The sequence below is a fragment of the Oncorhynchus kisutch genome, linkage group LG14, assembly GCF_002021735.2.
Source record: "Oncorhynchus kisutch isolate 150728-3 linkage group LG14, Okis_V2, whole genome shotgun sequence".
NCBI classification, from domain to species: Eukaryota; Metazoa; Chordata; class Actinopteri; order Salmoniformes; family Salmonidae; genus Oncorhynchus; species Oncorhynchus kisutch.
Window position 1 is genome coordinate 75,584,659 of NC_034187.2, and position 17,607 is coordinate 75,602,265.

The window sequence follows — 17,607 nt, forward strand, 5'->3', positions numbered from 1 at the left end:
CCCCTAGGAAACTAAAAATGAAAAGAGAAGTGTATACCTGTGGGTATCCCTGTTCATCAGAGATCTGGAAGAGGTAGATGTTGTCCCTCAGCGTTTTTTTCTTGAGGAGTAAAGTGAAGACCAGCGTGAACTCATCAGGAAGACCATGGGGGAACACCTGACTGAGAAAACACACTGTTAGACACACAAACGGATACACACAAATATGCACACTAATAGACATCACTAATAGACATACACACAACACACATATACTGTACATACAGGCACACACACACACACACATTCATCAAGTGTGTGTATGTTTGCGCTGAGACAAAGAGACAGACAGGGAGATATACAGAACATGTGTGTGTGTGTTTGTGTGTGTGTGTGTGTGTGTGTGTTCGTGCGTGTGTGCGTGGCCAGTGCTATAATGGAGGAATGGTAGATAGTAACCCTTGACAGTTATTATCATAGAGGTAAAGATAGAGATAAAGGTAGAGGTAACGGTAGAGGTGGAGGAAAAGGTAAAGGCAGGGGTAGAGCTAAAGGTAGAGTTAGGGGAAGAGGTAGAGGTAAAGGCAGAGGTAGAGGAAGAGGTAGAGGCAGAGGTAAATGCAGAGGTAGAGGTATAGGTAAAGGCAGAGGTGAGAGAGAGGTAGATGTAAAGGTAGAGGTAGAGGCAGAAGTAGAGGTAAAGGCAGAGGTAGAGGTAAAGGCAAAGGTAGAGGTAAAGGCAAAGGTAGAGGTTAATTGCAGAGGTGAGAGAGAGGTAGAGGTAAAGGCAGAGGTGAGAGAGAGGTAGAGATAGAGGTAGAGGTAAAGGAAGAGAGAGATAGAGGTAGAGGTAAAGGCAAAGATAGAGGTAGAGGTAAAGGCAGAGGTGAGAGAGAGGTAGAGGTAAAGGAAGAGAGAGATAGAGGTAGAGGTAAAGGCAGAGATAGAGGTAGAGGTAAAGGCAGAGAGAGAGGTAGAGATAGAGGTAGAGGTAAAGGAAGAGAGAGATAGAGGTAGAGGTAAAGGCAGAGTTAGGGGTAGAGTTAAAGGCAGAGGTAGAGGTAGAGACAGAGGTGAGAGAGAGGTAGAGGTAAATGCAGAAGTAGAGGTAGAGGTAAAGGCAGAGGTAGAGTTAGAGGTAGAGGTAAAGGCAGAGGTAGAGGTAGAGTTAGAGATAAAGGCAGAGGTAGAGGTAGAGTTAAAGGCAGAGGTAGGGGTAGGGGTAGAGTTAAAGGCAGAGGTAGACGTAGAGACAGAGGTGAGAGAGAGGTAGAGGTAGAGGTAGAGGTAAATGCAGAAGTAGAAGCAGAAGTAGAGGTAGAGGTAAAGGTAGAGATAGAGGTAGAGGTAAATGCAGAGGTAGAGGTAGAGTTAGAGATAAAGGCAGAGGTAGAGGTAGAGACAGAGGTGAGAGAGAGGTAAAGGTAGAGATAGAGGTAGAGGTAAATGCAGAAGTAGAGGTAGAGGTAGAGATAGAGGTAGAGATAGAGGTAGAGAGAGGTAGAGATAGAGGTAGAGATAGAGGTAGAGGTAGAGATAGAGGTAGAGATAGAGGTAGAGGTAGAGATAGAGATAGAGGTAGAGGTAGAGATAGAGGTAGAGATAGAGGTAGAGATAGAGATAGAGGTAGAGATAGAGGTAGAGGTAGAGATAGAGGTAGAGGTAGAGATAGAGATAGAGATAGAGGTAGAGATAGAGGTAGAGATAGAGGTAGAGATAGAGGTAGAGGTAGAGATAGAGGTAGAGGTAGAGATAGAGGTAGAGGTAGAGATAGAGGTAGAAGTAGAAGCAGAAGTAGCGGTAGAGGTAATGGCAGAGGTAGAGTTAGAGATTATAATCACAGCCGTATATATTCCCCCCCAAGCAGACACATCAATGGCCCTGAACAAACTTTATTTGACTCTTTGCAAACTGGAAACCACATATCCTGAAGCTGCATTCATTGTAGCTGGGGATTTTAACAAGGCTCATCTGAAAACAAGACTCCCTAAATTGTATCAGCATACTGATTGTGCAACCAGGGCTGGTAAAACCTTGGATCATTGCTATTCTAACTTCCGCAACGCATATAAGGCCCTGCCCCGCCCTCCTTTCGGAAAAGCTGACCACGACTCCATTTTGTTGCTCCCTGCCTACAGACAGAAACTAAAACAAGAAGCTCCCACGCTCAGGTCTGTTCAACGCTGGTCTGACCAATCTGATTCCACGCTTCATGACTGCTTCGATCAAGCGGGCTGGGATATGTTCTGCATTGCGTCCAACAACAACATTGACGAATACGCTGATTCGGTGAGCGAATTCATTAGAAAGTGTTTTGATGATGTCGTTCCCAAAGCAACGATTAAAACATTCCCAAACCAGAAACCGTGGTTTGATGGCAGCATTCGCGTGAAACTGAAAGCGCGAACCACTGCTTTTAACCAGGGAATGGTGAACGGAAACATGACCGAATACAAACAGTGTAGCTATTCCCTCCGCAAGGCAATCAAACAAGCTAAGCGTCAGTATAGAGACAAAGTAGAGTCACGGCTCAGACACAAGAGGTATGTGGCAGGGACTACAGTCAATCACGGATTACAAAGAGAAAACCAGCCCCGTCACGGACCAGGATGTCTTGCTCCCAGGCAGACTAAATAACGTTTTTGCCCGCTTTGAGGACAATACAGTGCCACTGACACGGCCCGCAACCAAAACCTGCGGACTCTCCTTCACTGCAGCCGATGTGAGGAAAACATTTAAATGTGTTAATCCTCGCAAGGCTGCAGGTCCAGACGGCATCCCCAGCCACGCCCTCAGAGCATGCGGAGACCAGCTGGCTGGTGTGTTTACGGACATATTCAATCAATCCTTATCCCAGTCTGCTGTTCCCACATGCTTCAAGAGGGCCACCATTGTTCCTGTTCCCAAGAAAGCTAAGGTAACTGAGCTAAACGACTACCGCCCCGTAGCACTCACTTCCGTCATCATGAAGTGCTTTGAGAGACTAGTCAAAGACCATATCACCTCCACCCTACCTGACACCCTAGACCCACTCCAATTTGCTTACCGCCCAAATAGGTCCACAGACGATGCAATCTCAACCACACTGCACACTGCCCTAACCCATCTGGACAAGAGGAATACCTATGTGAGAATGCTGTTCATCGACTACAGCTCAGCATTTAACACCATAGTACCCTCCAAGCTCGTCATCAAGCTCGAGACCCTGGGTCTCGACCCCGCCCTGTGCAACTGGGTACTGGACTTCCTGACGGGCCGCCCCCAGGTGGTGAGGGTAGGTAACAACATCTCCACCCCGCTGATCCTCAACACTGAGGCCCCACAAGGGTGCGTTCTGAGCCCTCTCCTGTACTCCCTTTTCACCCACGACTGCGTGGCCATGCACGCCTCCAAATCAATCATCAAGTTTGCAGACGACACTACAGTGGTAGGCTTGATTACCAACAACGACGAGACGGCCTACAGGGAGGAGGTGAGGGCCCTCGGAGTGTGGTGTCAGGAAAATAACTTCACACTCAACGTCAACAAAACAAAGGAGATGATTGTGGACTTCAGTAAACAGCAGAGGGTATCCACCCTATCCACAGAGGGTAGTGAAGTCTGCACAAAGCAAACTACCTGTCCTCCAGGACACCTACACCACCCGATGTCACAGGAAGGCCATAAAGATCATCAAGGACAACAACCACCCGAGCCACTGCCTGTTCACCCCGCTATCAATCAGAAGGCGAGGTCAGTACAGGTGCATCAAAGCTGGGACCGAGAGACTGAAAAACAGCTTCTATCTCAAGGCCATCCGCCCACAACCGGGTAGAGACAGAGTTGAGAGAAGGTAGAGGTAGTGGTGAGAGGGGTTGTAACAGGGACGGGGTTGTAACAGAGTCATTCCAAAACCCAACATCTGTGTTTCACTCCCTCTCACCCTTGACCTGAAGTTTTACTAGTTTAATAACAAACACACATGCATGTTAGGACACATTCACACAAGCACGCAAAAACATATGCAAACACACACATTCACACACACACACACATTCACACACACATTCACACACACACACACACACACACACACATTCACACACACACACATTCACACACACACACATTCACACAAGCACGCAAAAACATATGCAAACACACACATTCACACAAGCACGCAAAAACATATGCAAACACACACATTCACACAAGCACGCAAAAACATATGCAAACACACACATACAAATACTGGCAGAAAAAAATACACTAACACACTTGCACACACACACATGCTTGTGCACACACGGACAGAAACACAAATCAATCAGACAGATTCAGACTTCCCCCAGCGGAAGTTACACACTGCTGTTCACCTCATCAAAGATGGAGGGAGAGAGAGGGAGAGAGAGAGAGAGAGAGAGAGAGAGAGAGAGAGGAGAGAGAGAGAGAGAGAGAGAGAGAGAGAGAGAGAGAGAGAGAGAGAGAGAGAGAGAGAGAGAGAGAGAGAGAGAGAGAGAGAGAGAGAGAATGAGAGACAGAGAGACAGAGAGAAAGAGAGAGAGCAAGAGAGAGAGAGAGAGAGAGAGAGAATGAGAGACAGAGAGACAGAGAGACAGAGAAAAAGAGAGAGAGCAAGAGAGAGAGAGAGAGAGAGAGAGAGAGAGAGAGAGAGAGAATGAGAGACAGAGAGACAGAGAGACAGAGAGACAGAGAGACAGAGAGACAGAGAGAAAGAGAGAAAGAGAGAGAGCAAGAGAGAGAGAGCGAGAGCGAGAGCGAGAGCGAGAGAGAGAGAATGAGAGACAGAGAGGCAGAGAGAGAGAGAGAGAGAGAGAGAGCAAGAGAGAGAGAGAGAGATAGAGAGAGCAAGAGAGAGAGAGAGAGAGAGATAGAGAGAGAGAGCAAGAGAGAGAGCGAGAGAGAGAGAGAGATAGAGAGAGCAAGAGAGAGAGAGACAGTAAAATAAAGAAAGAAAGAACCCTTTTGGGTTCCAGGTACAACCCTTGTGGTTTCTATCCAGAACCCTCTGTGGAAAGGGTTCTACATGGAACCCAAAAGAGTTCTACCTTGAACCAAAAACGGTTCTTCAAAGTGTTCTATGGGGACAGCTGAAGAACCCTTTTAAGTTCTAGGTAGACCCTTTATTTAAGAGTGTAGGTCTACTTTCATCACGCTCCTATCAAACTCTTACTAGGAATTATGTCATGACATTTTAAAAGACGGAGGAACAGTGGAGCTGAGCGACACACACACACACACACACACACACACACACACACACACACACACACACACACACACACACACACACACACACACACACACACACACACACACACACACACACACACACACACACACACACACAGCCACGTAGACAAAGTGTTTTTAAATCAGAGGGGAGGAATCTGCTCACAGACAGCCTCTTATCCTTCACTTTATTTATGTGGGAGGGGAGAGAGAGGGAGAAAAAGAAGAAAAGCAGATGTTTCCATATGTATGTATTTATTTAGAGAGGGATGAGGGGGAAGAATGAGAGAGAGAGAGAGAGAGAGAGAGGGATGAGGGGGAAGAATGAGAGAGAGAGAGAGAGAGAGAGAGGGGGGAGAGGGATGAGGGGGAAGAATGAGAGAGAGAGAGAGAGAGAGAGAGAGGGGGAGAGAGAAGAAAAGCAGATGTTTCCATATGTATGTATTTATTTAGAGAGGGATGAGGGGGAAGAATGAGAGAGAGAGAGAGAGAGGGGGGGGGGGGGGGGGGGGGGGGGGGGGGGGGAGAGAGAGAGAGAGAGATTATTGTTTATTTCACTTTTGTATATTATCTACTTCACTTGCTTTGGCAATGTTAACACATGTTTCCCGTGCCAATAAAGCCCCTTGAATTGAATTGAATTGAGTGAGAGAGAAAAGAACACTCAAGTGTTGTCTGAAGAAAGTGTGTTTACATGAGAGAACTTTCCATCTCACAACCAACAGTATTATGACTCCTAGTGCAATCAGATCAGATACATATATGTTTATTGTCACATACACAGGATAGGAGCAGTGAAGTGTGTTGTTTTATAGGGTAAGCTATATTAGTACTGTGCCAAAGTACAACATGAAAAACTCCCAAAAGGAAAAAGTCTCTTCATTGTATTGGGATGGAAACAGCCTGAGGATGTTTCTCTTGGCAGTCAAAGCTACTGATTTCCTGACCTGCTAAATTCTGTCTGTATATCCAGAGTGACTCAAGACATTATTAACGCTGTGACACATTGAGCACACAACGTCTGCTCTAAAATTACGTGCAGGGGGAGATATACTGTACTAGTCAAGAGTTTGGACACACATACTCATTCAAGGGTTCAAGGGCAAAAAAAGGGCAAAAAAAGTGTTAAACAAATCTAAATCTATTTGATATTTTAGATTCTTTAAAGTAGCCACCCTTTGCCTTGATGACAGCTTTGCACACTTTTATTTAACCTTTATTTTACTACATAAAGGTATGCTCACTCTGCTGGCATCTTGACCCAGTTTATACCCTCATTTGCAATGCAAACCATAACGAATTACTATGGGAATAAATGGAAGAGGCAAGTGGAAGGGGGGAAAAGTAATGAACTTCTCTGTCGGCCCTGCAGGGCTTGTGAAAACATGTTTTCAACAGGGCTATTAGCAGGACAATAGACACGATGTGGTCCCAAAAACACCTCTCTGGCATAGGGTCCAGCATATCTCTTGATGATGATCGGGCTCGGGCCGATTCCGGTGTGAGTTATCTGGCCTAAATGTTTTACTTGGGTCTCGGGCCGATTGGGGCTACTCTCTGGCAGATGGTTACATGGGCTGCTTTATATAATTAACATTTCAATATTTATTTATACATTTTTTCCATATTCTCTCACTGTTTCTGTGATCAAAACATAAAATGAACATTTAAATGAAATACTTTAAGAGTCCTGCTTAAGTAGTATTTTGATACTTTGTGCAAGGCAATTGATCTGCATTAAAACCTTTGTGGATGGAGCCTCCTGAGTGGCGCAGTGGTCTAAGACACTGCATCGCAGTGCAACCTGCATTGCTACAGATGCTGGTTCCAGCCATGACTGGGAGACCCATGAGGCAAAGCACAATTGGCCCAGCGTCATCTGGGTTAGGGTAGGGCTTGGCCCTCTTAAAACAGGGAGAGAAAATAAGCGTAGTGTGGTTGTGAAATTTTGAATGAAGTGTTTGGTTTTGCAAGAGATGTGCAACGTTTTGCATGTTGTGTGTGTAGAGTCTACAGAAAAGGAGCCATAGTTTCAGAAATCATGTGGAAGCAATTGAAATCATGTGGAAGCAATTGTCAAAAATTGTCAATAACGTGCCATAGAATCCTGCAGCAGTCTGCAAGGTGCGCTGCAGTATGACGCTACTTTTACAAGAACAACAACTGTACCTAGGGGGGACCAGGGTACTAGGGGGGACCAGGGTACTAGGGGGGACCAGGGTACTAGGGGGGACCAGGGTACTAGGGGGGACCAGGGTACCAGGGGGGACTTCACCCCAGAGCCAACACTGTTAAGGTTGCCACGTGTATTTACACACAGATTAGCCACAGCAAACATTGGTTTCACAGACATACTGTTCAAACAGCATCCACCTCCACTCACACACTAAGTGACGGGGAAAGAGAGAGAGCTGGAGGGAGAGAGAGAGAGAGAGACAGAGATGTAGTGATGGAGGGATGAGGACATACAGTGTTCTCTGTGGAGCTGAAGAGATGGGAAAAGAGAGAGTAGGAGGGTAATGAGAGAGTGAGATACAGACAGACAGACAGACAGACAGACAGACAGACAGACAGACAGACAGACAGACAGACAGACAGACAGACAGACAGACAGACAGACAGACAGACAGACAGACAGACAGACAGACAGACAGACTGACAGACAGACAGACAGACACATAACGAGAGAGAGAGAGAGAGAGAGAGAGAGAGAGAGAGAGAGGGAGAGAGCGGTAGTAATGTTAGAGGGATGAGGACCTACTCTGTGGGGTGAATGAGTGCTGTCTTGCCCAGTCGGAGGATAACAGGCCCTCTGGGGTTACGGATCTTCTTGATTGAAGGAGTCTTGAGCAGGGAGAAGCGCCGCACCAGATTGTAACCTGCATCACATCCATCACAACATGAATCCCCAGGCAAGGCAGACTAATCAGAGAGGAGCCCCAGTAGATCACAAAGGATCAACAAAGGAAGTAGTACTGTCTTGTGTGGTGTGTGTGTATTGTGTGTGTGTTATTTACCTGTGATGTTGTGTCTGGCAGTCTGAGGGAACTTCCAGTCATCTACCTGTTGGGAGGGGCATCGTACTTCTGGAGAGAGAGGATGAGAGAGAGGAGAGTAAAAAAAGGGATGAACAGGACAAAATACTGTACATACAGTTAAAAGATGCACGTCAAAATACACATGAAGAACAAGTAAATGAATGAATGGAAACAGAGTGTGGTAAAAACATGATATAACAACAAATCCTCTGTCCAGTGTCTGTGTTCTTTTGCCCATCTTAATCTTTTCTTTTTATTGGCCAGTTTGAGATATGGCTTTTTCTATGCAACTCTGCCTAGAAGGCCAGCATCCCGGAGTCAAATCTTTACTGTTGACATTGAGACTGGTGTTTTGCGGGTACTATTTAACGAAGCTGCCAGTTGAGGACTTGTGAGGCATCTGTTTCTCAAACTAGACACTCTAATGCACTTGTCCTCTTGCTCAGTTGTGCACCGGGGCCTCCCACTCCTCTTTCTATTCTGGTTAGAGACAGTTCGCACTGTTCTGTGAAGCTGTCCGAGATCCTTGGCAATTTCTCGGATGGAATCGCCTTCATTTCTCAGAATGAGAATAGACTGATGAGTTTCAGAAGAAAATTATTTGTTTCTGACCATTTCGAGCCTGTAATCGAGCCCACAAATGCTGATGCTCCAGATACTCAACTAGTCTAAAGAAGGGCAGATTTATTGCTTCTTTAATCAGAACAACAGTTTTCAGCTGTGCTAATATAATTGCAAAAGGGTTTTCTAATGATCAGTTAGCCTTTTAAAATGATAAACTTGGATTAGCTAACACAACGTGCCATTGGAACACAGGAGCGATGGTTGCTGCTAATGGGCCTCTGAATGCCTATGTAGATATTCCATGACAAATCAGCCATTTCCAGCAACAATAGTCATTTACAACATTAACAATGTCTACACTGTACTTCTGGTGAATTTGTTATTTTAATGGACAAAAAATGTGCTTTTCTTTAAAAAACAAGGACATTTCTAAGTGACCCCAAACGTTTGAACGGTAGTGTATATACGGTGGCTTGCGAAAGTATTCAACCCCTTTGGCATTTTTCCTATATTGTTGCCTTGCAACTTGGAATTAAAATATATTTTTGGGGTGTTTGTAGTATCATTTGAATTACACAACATGCCTACCACTTTGAAGATGCTAAATCTTTTTTATTGTGAAACAAACCAGAAATAAGACAAAAAAAACAGAAAACTTGAGTGCATAACTATTCCCCCCCCCCCCCCCCCCCCCCCCCCCCCCCCCCCCAAAAGTCAATACTATGTAGAGCCAGCTTTTGCAGAAATTACAGATTCAAGTCTCTCGGGGTATGTCTCTATAAGCATGGCACATCTAGCCCCTGAGATTTTTGCCCATTCTCTCCATTCTTCAAGGTAAAACTGCTCCACCTCCTTCAAGTGGGATGGGTTCCGCAGGTGTTCAGCAATTTTTAAGTCATACCACAGATTCTCAATTGGATTGAGGTCAGAGCTTTGACTAGGCCATTCCAAGACATTTAAATATTTCCCCCGAAACCACTCAAGTGTTGCTTTAGCAGTATGCTTAGGGTCATTGTCCTGCTGGAAGGTGAACCACTGTCCCAGTCTCAGATCTCTGAAAGACTGAAACAGGTTTCCCTCAAGAATTTCCCTGTATTTAGCGTCATCCATCATTCCTTCAATTCGGACCAGTTTCCCAGTCCATGCCAATGATAAACATCCCCACAGCATGATGCTGCCACCACCATGCTTCACTGTTTGAATGGTGTTCTTGGGGTGATGAGAGGTGTTGGGTTTGCGCTAGACATAGCATTTTACTTGATGGCCAAAAAGATAAATTTTAGTCTCATCTGACCAGAGTTCTTCCATATGTTTGGAGAGTCTCCCACGTGCCTTTTGGCGAACACCAAACGTCTTTGCTAATTAAGCAATGGCTTTTTTCTGGTCACTCTTCTGTAAAGCCCAGCTCTGTGGAGTGTACGGCTTAAAGTGGTCCTATGGACAGATACTCCAGCTTTGCAGCTCCTTCAGGGTTATCTTTGGTCTCTTTGCTGCCTCTCTGATTAATGCCCTCCTTGCCTGGTCCATGAGTTTTGATGAGCGGCCTTCTCTTGGCAGGTTTGTTGTGGTGCCATATTCTCAACCATTTTTAATAATGGATTTAATGATGCTCTGTGGGATGTTCAAAGTTTCAGATATTTTTTTATAATCCAACCCTGATCTGTACTTCTCCACAACTTTATCCATGACCTGTTTGGGGAGCTCCTCGGTCTTCATGGTGTCGCTTGTTTGGTGGTGCCCCTTGCTTAGTGGTGTTGCAGACTCTGGGGCCTTTCAGAACAGGTGTATATATATTGAGATCATGTGACAGATCATGTGACACTTAGATTGCACACATGTGGACATTATTTAACTAATTATGTGACTTCTGGAGGTAATTGGTTGCACCAGTTCTTATTTAGGGGCTTCATAGCAAAGTGGGTGAATACATATGCACACACCACTTTTTCATTTTTTTCATTTCACCAATTTGGACTATTTTGTGTATGTCTATTACATAAAATCCCAAAATAAAAATCCATTTAAATTACAGGTTGTAATGCAACAACATAGGAAAAATGCCAAAGGGGAATGAAGACTTTTGCAAGGCACTGTAACCCCTCACTCTGTACCCCCCTCCCACCCCCTCCTATCCCTCTTCTACAACCACCTACCCCTCTTCTACCCCCTCCTACCCTTCTCCACCCCCTCCTACCTACTCCTACTCCCCTACTAACCTCTCCTACTCCTCTTCTAATCCGTACTACTCTTTCCTATCCCTCCCCTCCCCCTCCTACTCCTATTAGACTTCCATTCAGGGATTTAGAGGCAGAATTAAGACATAGACCTGATGGTGTAGAAGCCATCAAGACTGGTAGGAGGGTGGGGTGGGGGGACTACTGACAGACTGATGAGAAAGGAGGGAGGAGGGGGAAGAGAGAGAGAGAGAGAGAGAGAGAGAGAGAGAGAGAGAGAGAGAGAGAGAGGGAGAAGGAGCAGGAGCAACATGAATTGGAGGAAAAGGGAGGTAACAAGGGAGGGGAGAAAGGAGGAGACAGGAGAATGAGGGGAGAGAGGAGGAGACAGGAGAATGAGGGGAGAGAGGAGGAGACGGGAGAATGAGGGGAGAGAGGGGAATTAAGAAAATAGGGAGAACAAAAGTTGGGAAAGAGGCAAAATGCCAAGAGGAGGATGAGGCAGGGGGAGAATGGCAGACTAGAGACAGGGAAGAAAAGCGACAGATGAAAGGAAGAGGAGAAAGAGAGGGAGGAGAAAGCACAAAAATAAGCACTAGATGTTAAGAAAAGAAGGAGGAGAGAGGTGGAGAAAGTTATCGCTGGAGGACATGTTGCCATCTTTGTACATACTAAACATCCAAAGCGCTCAATACCACTGAAGAAGAAGACTATATGGCTGACTCCAAGGCACTCAAACCAGATCCGTATTGTCCAGCCACTGACAACTGTTTGCAGTTTGTGATAGCAACAGTTGCTGGATTACCTTAAACCAGCTGAGACTCTATTCCTATTCCAAAATTCCCAGGTTTTCCAACAATCCCAGTTTAAAATCAGAAAGGAATAAGCAAGAGATCTGGAATCCTCCAACCAGGGTTTCTTGAAAAAGATTCTTAGGAATGTTACCTGAATTTTGCAACCACAGAGGACCATGTAGCACACCATACTGTTAGAGCTCTAGATCCTGCTACTGTTCTAAACATCAAGGACCTGTCTGTCTGTCTGTCTGTCTGTCTGTCTGTCTGTCTGTCTGTCTGTCTGTCGTCTGTCTGTCTGTCTGTCTGTCTGTCTGTCTGTTTCTGTCTGTCTGTCTGTCTGTCTGTCTGGTCTGTCTGTCTGTCTGTCTGTCTGTCTGTCTGTCTGTCTGTCTGTCTGTCTGTCTGTCTGTCTGTCTGTCTGTCTGTCTGTCTGTCTGTCTGTCTGTCTGTCTGTCTGTCTGTCTGTCCTGTCTGTCTGTCTGTCTGTCTGTCTGTCTGTCTGTCTGTCTGTTCTGTCTGTCTGTCTGTCTGTCTGTCTGTCTGTCTGTCTGTCTGTCTGTCCTGTCTGTCTGTCTGTCGTCTGTCTGTCTGTCTGTCTGTCTGTCTGTCTGTCTGTCTGTCTGTCTGGTCTGTCTGTCTGTCTGTCTGTCTGTCTGTCTGTCTGTCTGTCTGTCTGTCTGTCTGTCTGTCTGTCTGTCTGTCTGTCTGTCTGTCTGTCTGTCTGTCTGTCTGTCTGTCTGTCTGTCTGTCTGTCTGTCTGTCTGTCTGTCTGTCTGTCTGTCTGTCTGTCTGTCTGTCTGTCTGTCTGTCTGTCTGTCTGTCTGTCTGTCTGTCTGTCTGTCTGTCTGTCTGTCTGTCTGTCTGTCTGTCTGTCTTCTGTCTGTCTGTCTGTCTGTCTGTCTGTCTGTCTGTCTGTCTGTCTGTCTGTCTGTCTGTCTGTCTGTCTGTCTGTCTGTCTGTCTGTCTGTCTGTCTGTCTGTCTCAGTCTGCACTGCAGCTGTCTCGGTTGTGGCTGCGCTCCATTGAAGCAGGCTGTTTCTGTTGCTTTTTCTGTTCCCTGTTCCCTAGAGCTTGGCAGCATGGTTTATTACGGGCAGGGTTGGAAGGGTGCTCAGAGCAGCGGAGAGAAGGCGGAAGAAGGAGGAGAGGAGTATGGGAATTCTCTGCTTTATAAGGTGGCATTCCACTGTAATTGGACTGGGCTGCAGATCAGTGGGAGGGTTGGTTGTGCACACATAGATACACATTAACACACACACATTTACAAGTACATTCAAGGGTGCATGCACGCACGCACACACACGCACACACACACACACACACACACAAACTCATGCACACACACACTCAACCCTCATTTTTGGACAAGGAGATCAGTGGGATCAAGGAGAAAGTTGGTTCTGCCAGTAGCACTGCTGGTACCACTTAAAGTGCATAGTGGGAGCAGAGGTGCACACTGGGTAATGTAGATAATGACGTGATAGGGGGAACAATTAGATGTAGTGCAAGGGAGAAGGAGAAAGAGATAGATGTTTGAGAGAGAGGGAGAGAGAGAGAGAGACTAATAGACGAAGGAAAACAGAGTTAGAGTGGAGGGAGAGGGAGAGAGAAAGGAGGGAACATTCCTGGTAGTTTTCCAGAGACAAAGAGTGGGAGAGGGGAGATGGAGAGGAGTGGAAACATTTGAAGATTTGAGGTCACATGTTTTTCCTTAGATTTTAAAGCCCCCTTTTAACATCATTGGTCCCTCTCAGTTACAGCACACACACAAACATACACAGGAGCCCTCCCCCCACATTTTCCTTATGATCATCACATTGCAGTGCACGAAAGGCCGGAAAAGTCCATGATAGAGGATACACCCCTCCCACATTTTGCATTAACATTTCCTGGGTGGAACTAATACAGTTCTGAATGCTGGAGCTTCTCTGTGCGTGGTCCCTTCTTCTTTCAGTTCTCTCAACCTTCTGCTGATGTCAGCACATTACTAGCCAGTTCTGGAGTTTGAGACGGCACGGGAGGAGAGCAGGGAGATGGTTGGGTATTGAAACTGACAAAGTGCTGTAGCTTCAATTTATGTCAAAGTGCTTTCTTCCACCCACCACCAGGGTCTCAGGGGAGCAGCGAACTGGCTCAGCCCCAGATGAAGCACTCTGGCTGGGCTCTCCAGGGAGCCTCTCCCCCTGAGCTGCGGAAGCTCTGGAGGTATTGCCCCAGGAAGAATATTAGAGATGGGAGAGATGTTATGTAATATATTCCATTTATGGGTGGTCCTGGCTGTCTGATAGATAATAAACCCACTACAAGACCATGTGGGAGTTTTCACAGCTACGGATATATAGGATATATAGACTGACTGACACAAACACACACACACACACACACACACACACACACACACACACACACACACACACACACACACACACACACACACACAGGGAGGGAGCCCGACAGCCTATAGACTAATAACAGAGTAATGAATGGGTTATAGAACATACAACCACGTACTACAAACACATGAACCTTTAGACCACAGCTAGGCCTGACAGCTACCAACTCAACCACACACTCAGGTGCGGTCACGCACAGACCCACGGACACCGACGGATACACACACACACTTTCAAACACACACTCAAACAGCCACAGAGCTCTAGCAGACTAGGGTTGCACTGGATTCTGATTAAATACACATTGCAATGCTGTATGTCAGTGGAACTCAAGCTTCACCCTTTTCAAATTCAGATACAGAAGTCAGAGAATTCAGAGATTTTGACAGTCAGACTGAACAGAGATGGAAGTCTGGAAGGTCACACAAAACACTCAGATAGATGAAACACCACCACAGATGGAAGTCTTATGAAAGGATCAGAGCCAGAAACATCATTTGAAGTAGAATTTTGAAGTAGAGGCAGCAGACATGAGAAGGAGATAGTACATTCTACTCCTGACAAACGGCTTGGAACACATTGTATTTATCGGTTTACCAGACTCTACCTCATGGAGAAAATAGACTCACCTTTGGATGATGTCACCAGGTCCCATGACCAGAGGCTGAGGGAGAGCAGAACCAGGAAGGAGCTGAGATTCCTCATGGCACACTCCTCTGGATATACACACACAACTCAACTGCTACCTGGGAGAGAGGGAGGAGGGAGAAAGAGAGAGGGGGAGAAAGGGATATGGGGTGGGATAGAGAGGGAAGGGAGGTTGAGAGAGATATAGAGCGAAGGGATGTAGAGAGAGAGAGAGGGAAGGGAGGTTGAGAGAGATATAGAGCGAAGGGATGTAGAGAGAGAGAGAGGGAAGGGAGGTTGAGAGAGATATAGAGCGAAGGGATGTAGAGAGAGAGAGCGAGAGAGTCAACATTATCAAACAACACTGTGATTGGAGAACACATTGTAAGAAACAGGCGGTACACGACCACGTCAACTCCAAGAAAACTCAACTAGATGTATTGGTGTTGAACTGGGAGTTGCAGGTTTGAATCCCACATCCAGCTACTGTCAGAATTACCTACCATTTTCACCCCTAAGTATCCTGATTATGGTAATAGCTAAATCAGAGGAAATGTGTTAATGATGAGGTTGAAAATGTGATGAGGCACAGTCAATGTATATGAATTAGCCAACCGATGGCCAGTATTCATATGGGAGAAAGGTCACTCCGTGTAGTCTAATGATCCTCATTATAGCCATCTGGACATCACTGGGACTGGAAACAGACACACACACACTTCTCACACTGCGAGACATTACGCTATACTCAGCTATACCAGTTATTTGCAACCCCAATGAATCAGTCAAACCCGTGTTTTTTTCTAACACAACAACTAATTTGACCTTTCGACACAGCTGGAGACAATCAGTTGTAATGAGTATGAATGTGCAGTAGATTGTTCCCTGACACAGCTGGAGACATCAGTTGTAATGAGTATGAATGTGCAGTAGATTGTTCCCTGACACAGCTGGAGACATCAGTTGTAATGAGTATGAATGTGCAGTAGATTGTTCCCTGACACAGCTGGAGACAATCAGTTGTAATGAGTATGAATGTGCAGTAGATTGTTCCCTGACACAGCTGGAGACAATCAGTTGTAATGAGTATGAATGTGCAGTAGATTGTTCCCTGACACAGCTGGAGACAATCAGTTGTAATGAGTATGAATGTGCAGTAGATTGTTCCCTGACACAGCTGGAGACAATCAGTTGTAATGAGTATGAATGTGCAGTAGATTGTTCCCTGACACAGCTGGAGACAATCAGTTGTAATGAGTATGAATGTGCAGTAGATTGTTCCCTGACACAGCAACAGGCAGCCTCAGTAAGTATTATTAACTTTCAGCCCCGACAGAGATGGCCGCCTCGCTTCGCGTTCCGAGTAAACTGTGCAGTATTTTGTTTTTTTATGTGTTATTTCTTACATTGTTACCCCAGGTCATCTTAGGTTTCATTACATACAGTTGGGAGGAACTATTGGATATAAGAGCAACGTCAGCTCACCAACATTACGACCAGGAATACGACTTTCCCGAAGCGGTTCCTCTGTTTGGCCACCACCCAGTACAATGGATCGGATCCCAGCCGGCGACCCAAAACAATGGCGCCGCAGAAGGGGCAGACGAAGCGGTCTTCTGGTCAGGCTCCGTAGACGGGCACATCGCGCACCGCTCCCGAGCATACTACTTGCCAATGTCCAGTCTCTTGACAACAAGGTAGATGAAATTTGAGCAAGGGTTGCCTTCCAGAGAGACATCAGAGACTGTAATGTTCTTTGTTTCACGGAAACATGGCTCACTCGAGACACGCTAACGGAGTCGGGTACAGCCAGCTGGTTTCTTCACGCATCGCGCCAACAGAAACAAGCATCTCTCTGGTAAGAAGAAGGGCAGGGGTGTATGCCTTATGATTAACGAGACGTGGTGTGATCATAACAACATACAGGAACTCAAGTTATTTTGTTCACCTGACTTAAAATTCCTCACATTCAAATGCCGACCGCATTATCTACCAAGAGAATTCTCTTCGATCATAGTCAAAGTCGTGTATATTCCCCCCCAAGCAGACACATGGACGGCCCTGAAAGAACTTAATTTGACTCTGTGTAAACTGCAAACCACATATCCTGAAGCTGCATTTATTGTAGCTGGGAATTTTAACAAAGCTAAACTGAAAACAAGGCTCCCACCTGGCAAACAAGGCTGTCTCTCCGTCCTTTGTCTACAGGTGCTCCCACCTGTCCAGCGCTGCTAGAGCCTTCCTCCTCGCCAGCGCAGCCAGATTCTCCCGTCTCTCCAGAGTTGCTAGAGTCTCCTGTCTGTCCGGAGCTGCTAGAGTCTCCTGTCTGTCCAGAGCTGCTAGAGTCTCCCCTCTGTCCAGAGCTGCTAGAGTCTCCTGTCTGTCTAGAGCTGCTAGAGCCTTCCTCCTCTCCAGAGCTGCTAGAGTCTCCCGTCTGTCCAGAGCTGCTAGAGTCTCCCGTCTGTCCAGAGCTGCTAGAGTCTCCCGTCTGTCCAGAGTTGCTAGAGTCTCCTGTCTGTCCGGAGCTGCTAGAGTCTCCTGTCTGTCCAGAGCTGCTAGATTCTCCCGTCTCTCCAGAGTTGCTAGAGTCTCCTGTCTGTCCAGAGCTGCTAGAGCCGCCAGTCAGCATGGAGCCGCCAGAGCCGCCAGTCAGCATGGAGCCGCCAGAGCCGCCAGTCAGCATGGAGCCGCCAGAGCCGCTAGTCAGCATGGAGCCGCCAGAGCCGCCAGTCAGCCAGGAGCCGCCAGAGTTGCCAATCAGCCAGGAGCTGCCAGAGCCGTCAGCCAGCCAGGAGCTGCCAGA

The 17,607-nt window shown here is 46.4% G+C and overlaps 1 protein-coding gene across 3 annotated transcripts in view; it reads right to left on the minus strand.

Annotated features, from left to right (window-relative positions):
• The window catches only part of LOC109904379 (collagen alpha-1(XVI) chain), a 148,853-nt gene that overhangs the window by 121,570 nt on the left and 9,676 nt on the right, over positions 1 to 17,607 (minus strand). For 2 of the 3 annotated variants that reach the window (XM_031788979.1, XM_031788977.1), the window contains exons 2-5: positions 14,807 to 14,923; positions 8,229 to 8,297; positions 7,973 to 8,090; positions 38 to 161 (exon numbers count right to left, since the gene is read on the minus strand). In XM_031788979.1, coding sequence (XP_031644839.1) covers positions 38 to 161; positions 7,973 to 8,090; positions 8,229 to 8,297; positions 14,807 to 14,882 — 387 coding nt within the window. In that variant the 5' untranslated portion in view covers positions 14,883 to 14,923. The remainder of the gene's footprint in view (positions 1 to 37; positions 162 to 7,972; positions 8,091 to 8,228; positions 8,298 to 14,806; positions 14,924 to 17,607) is intronic. The other variant, XM_031788978.1, reaches the window with a different exon arrangement.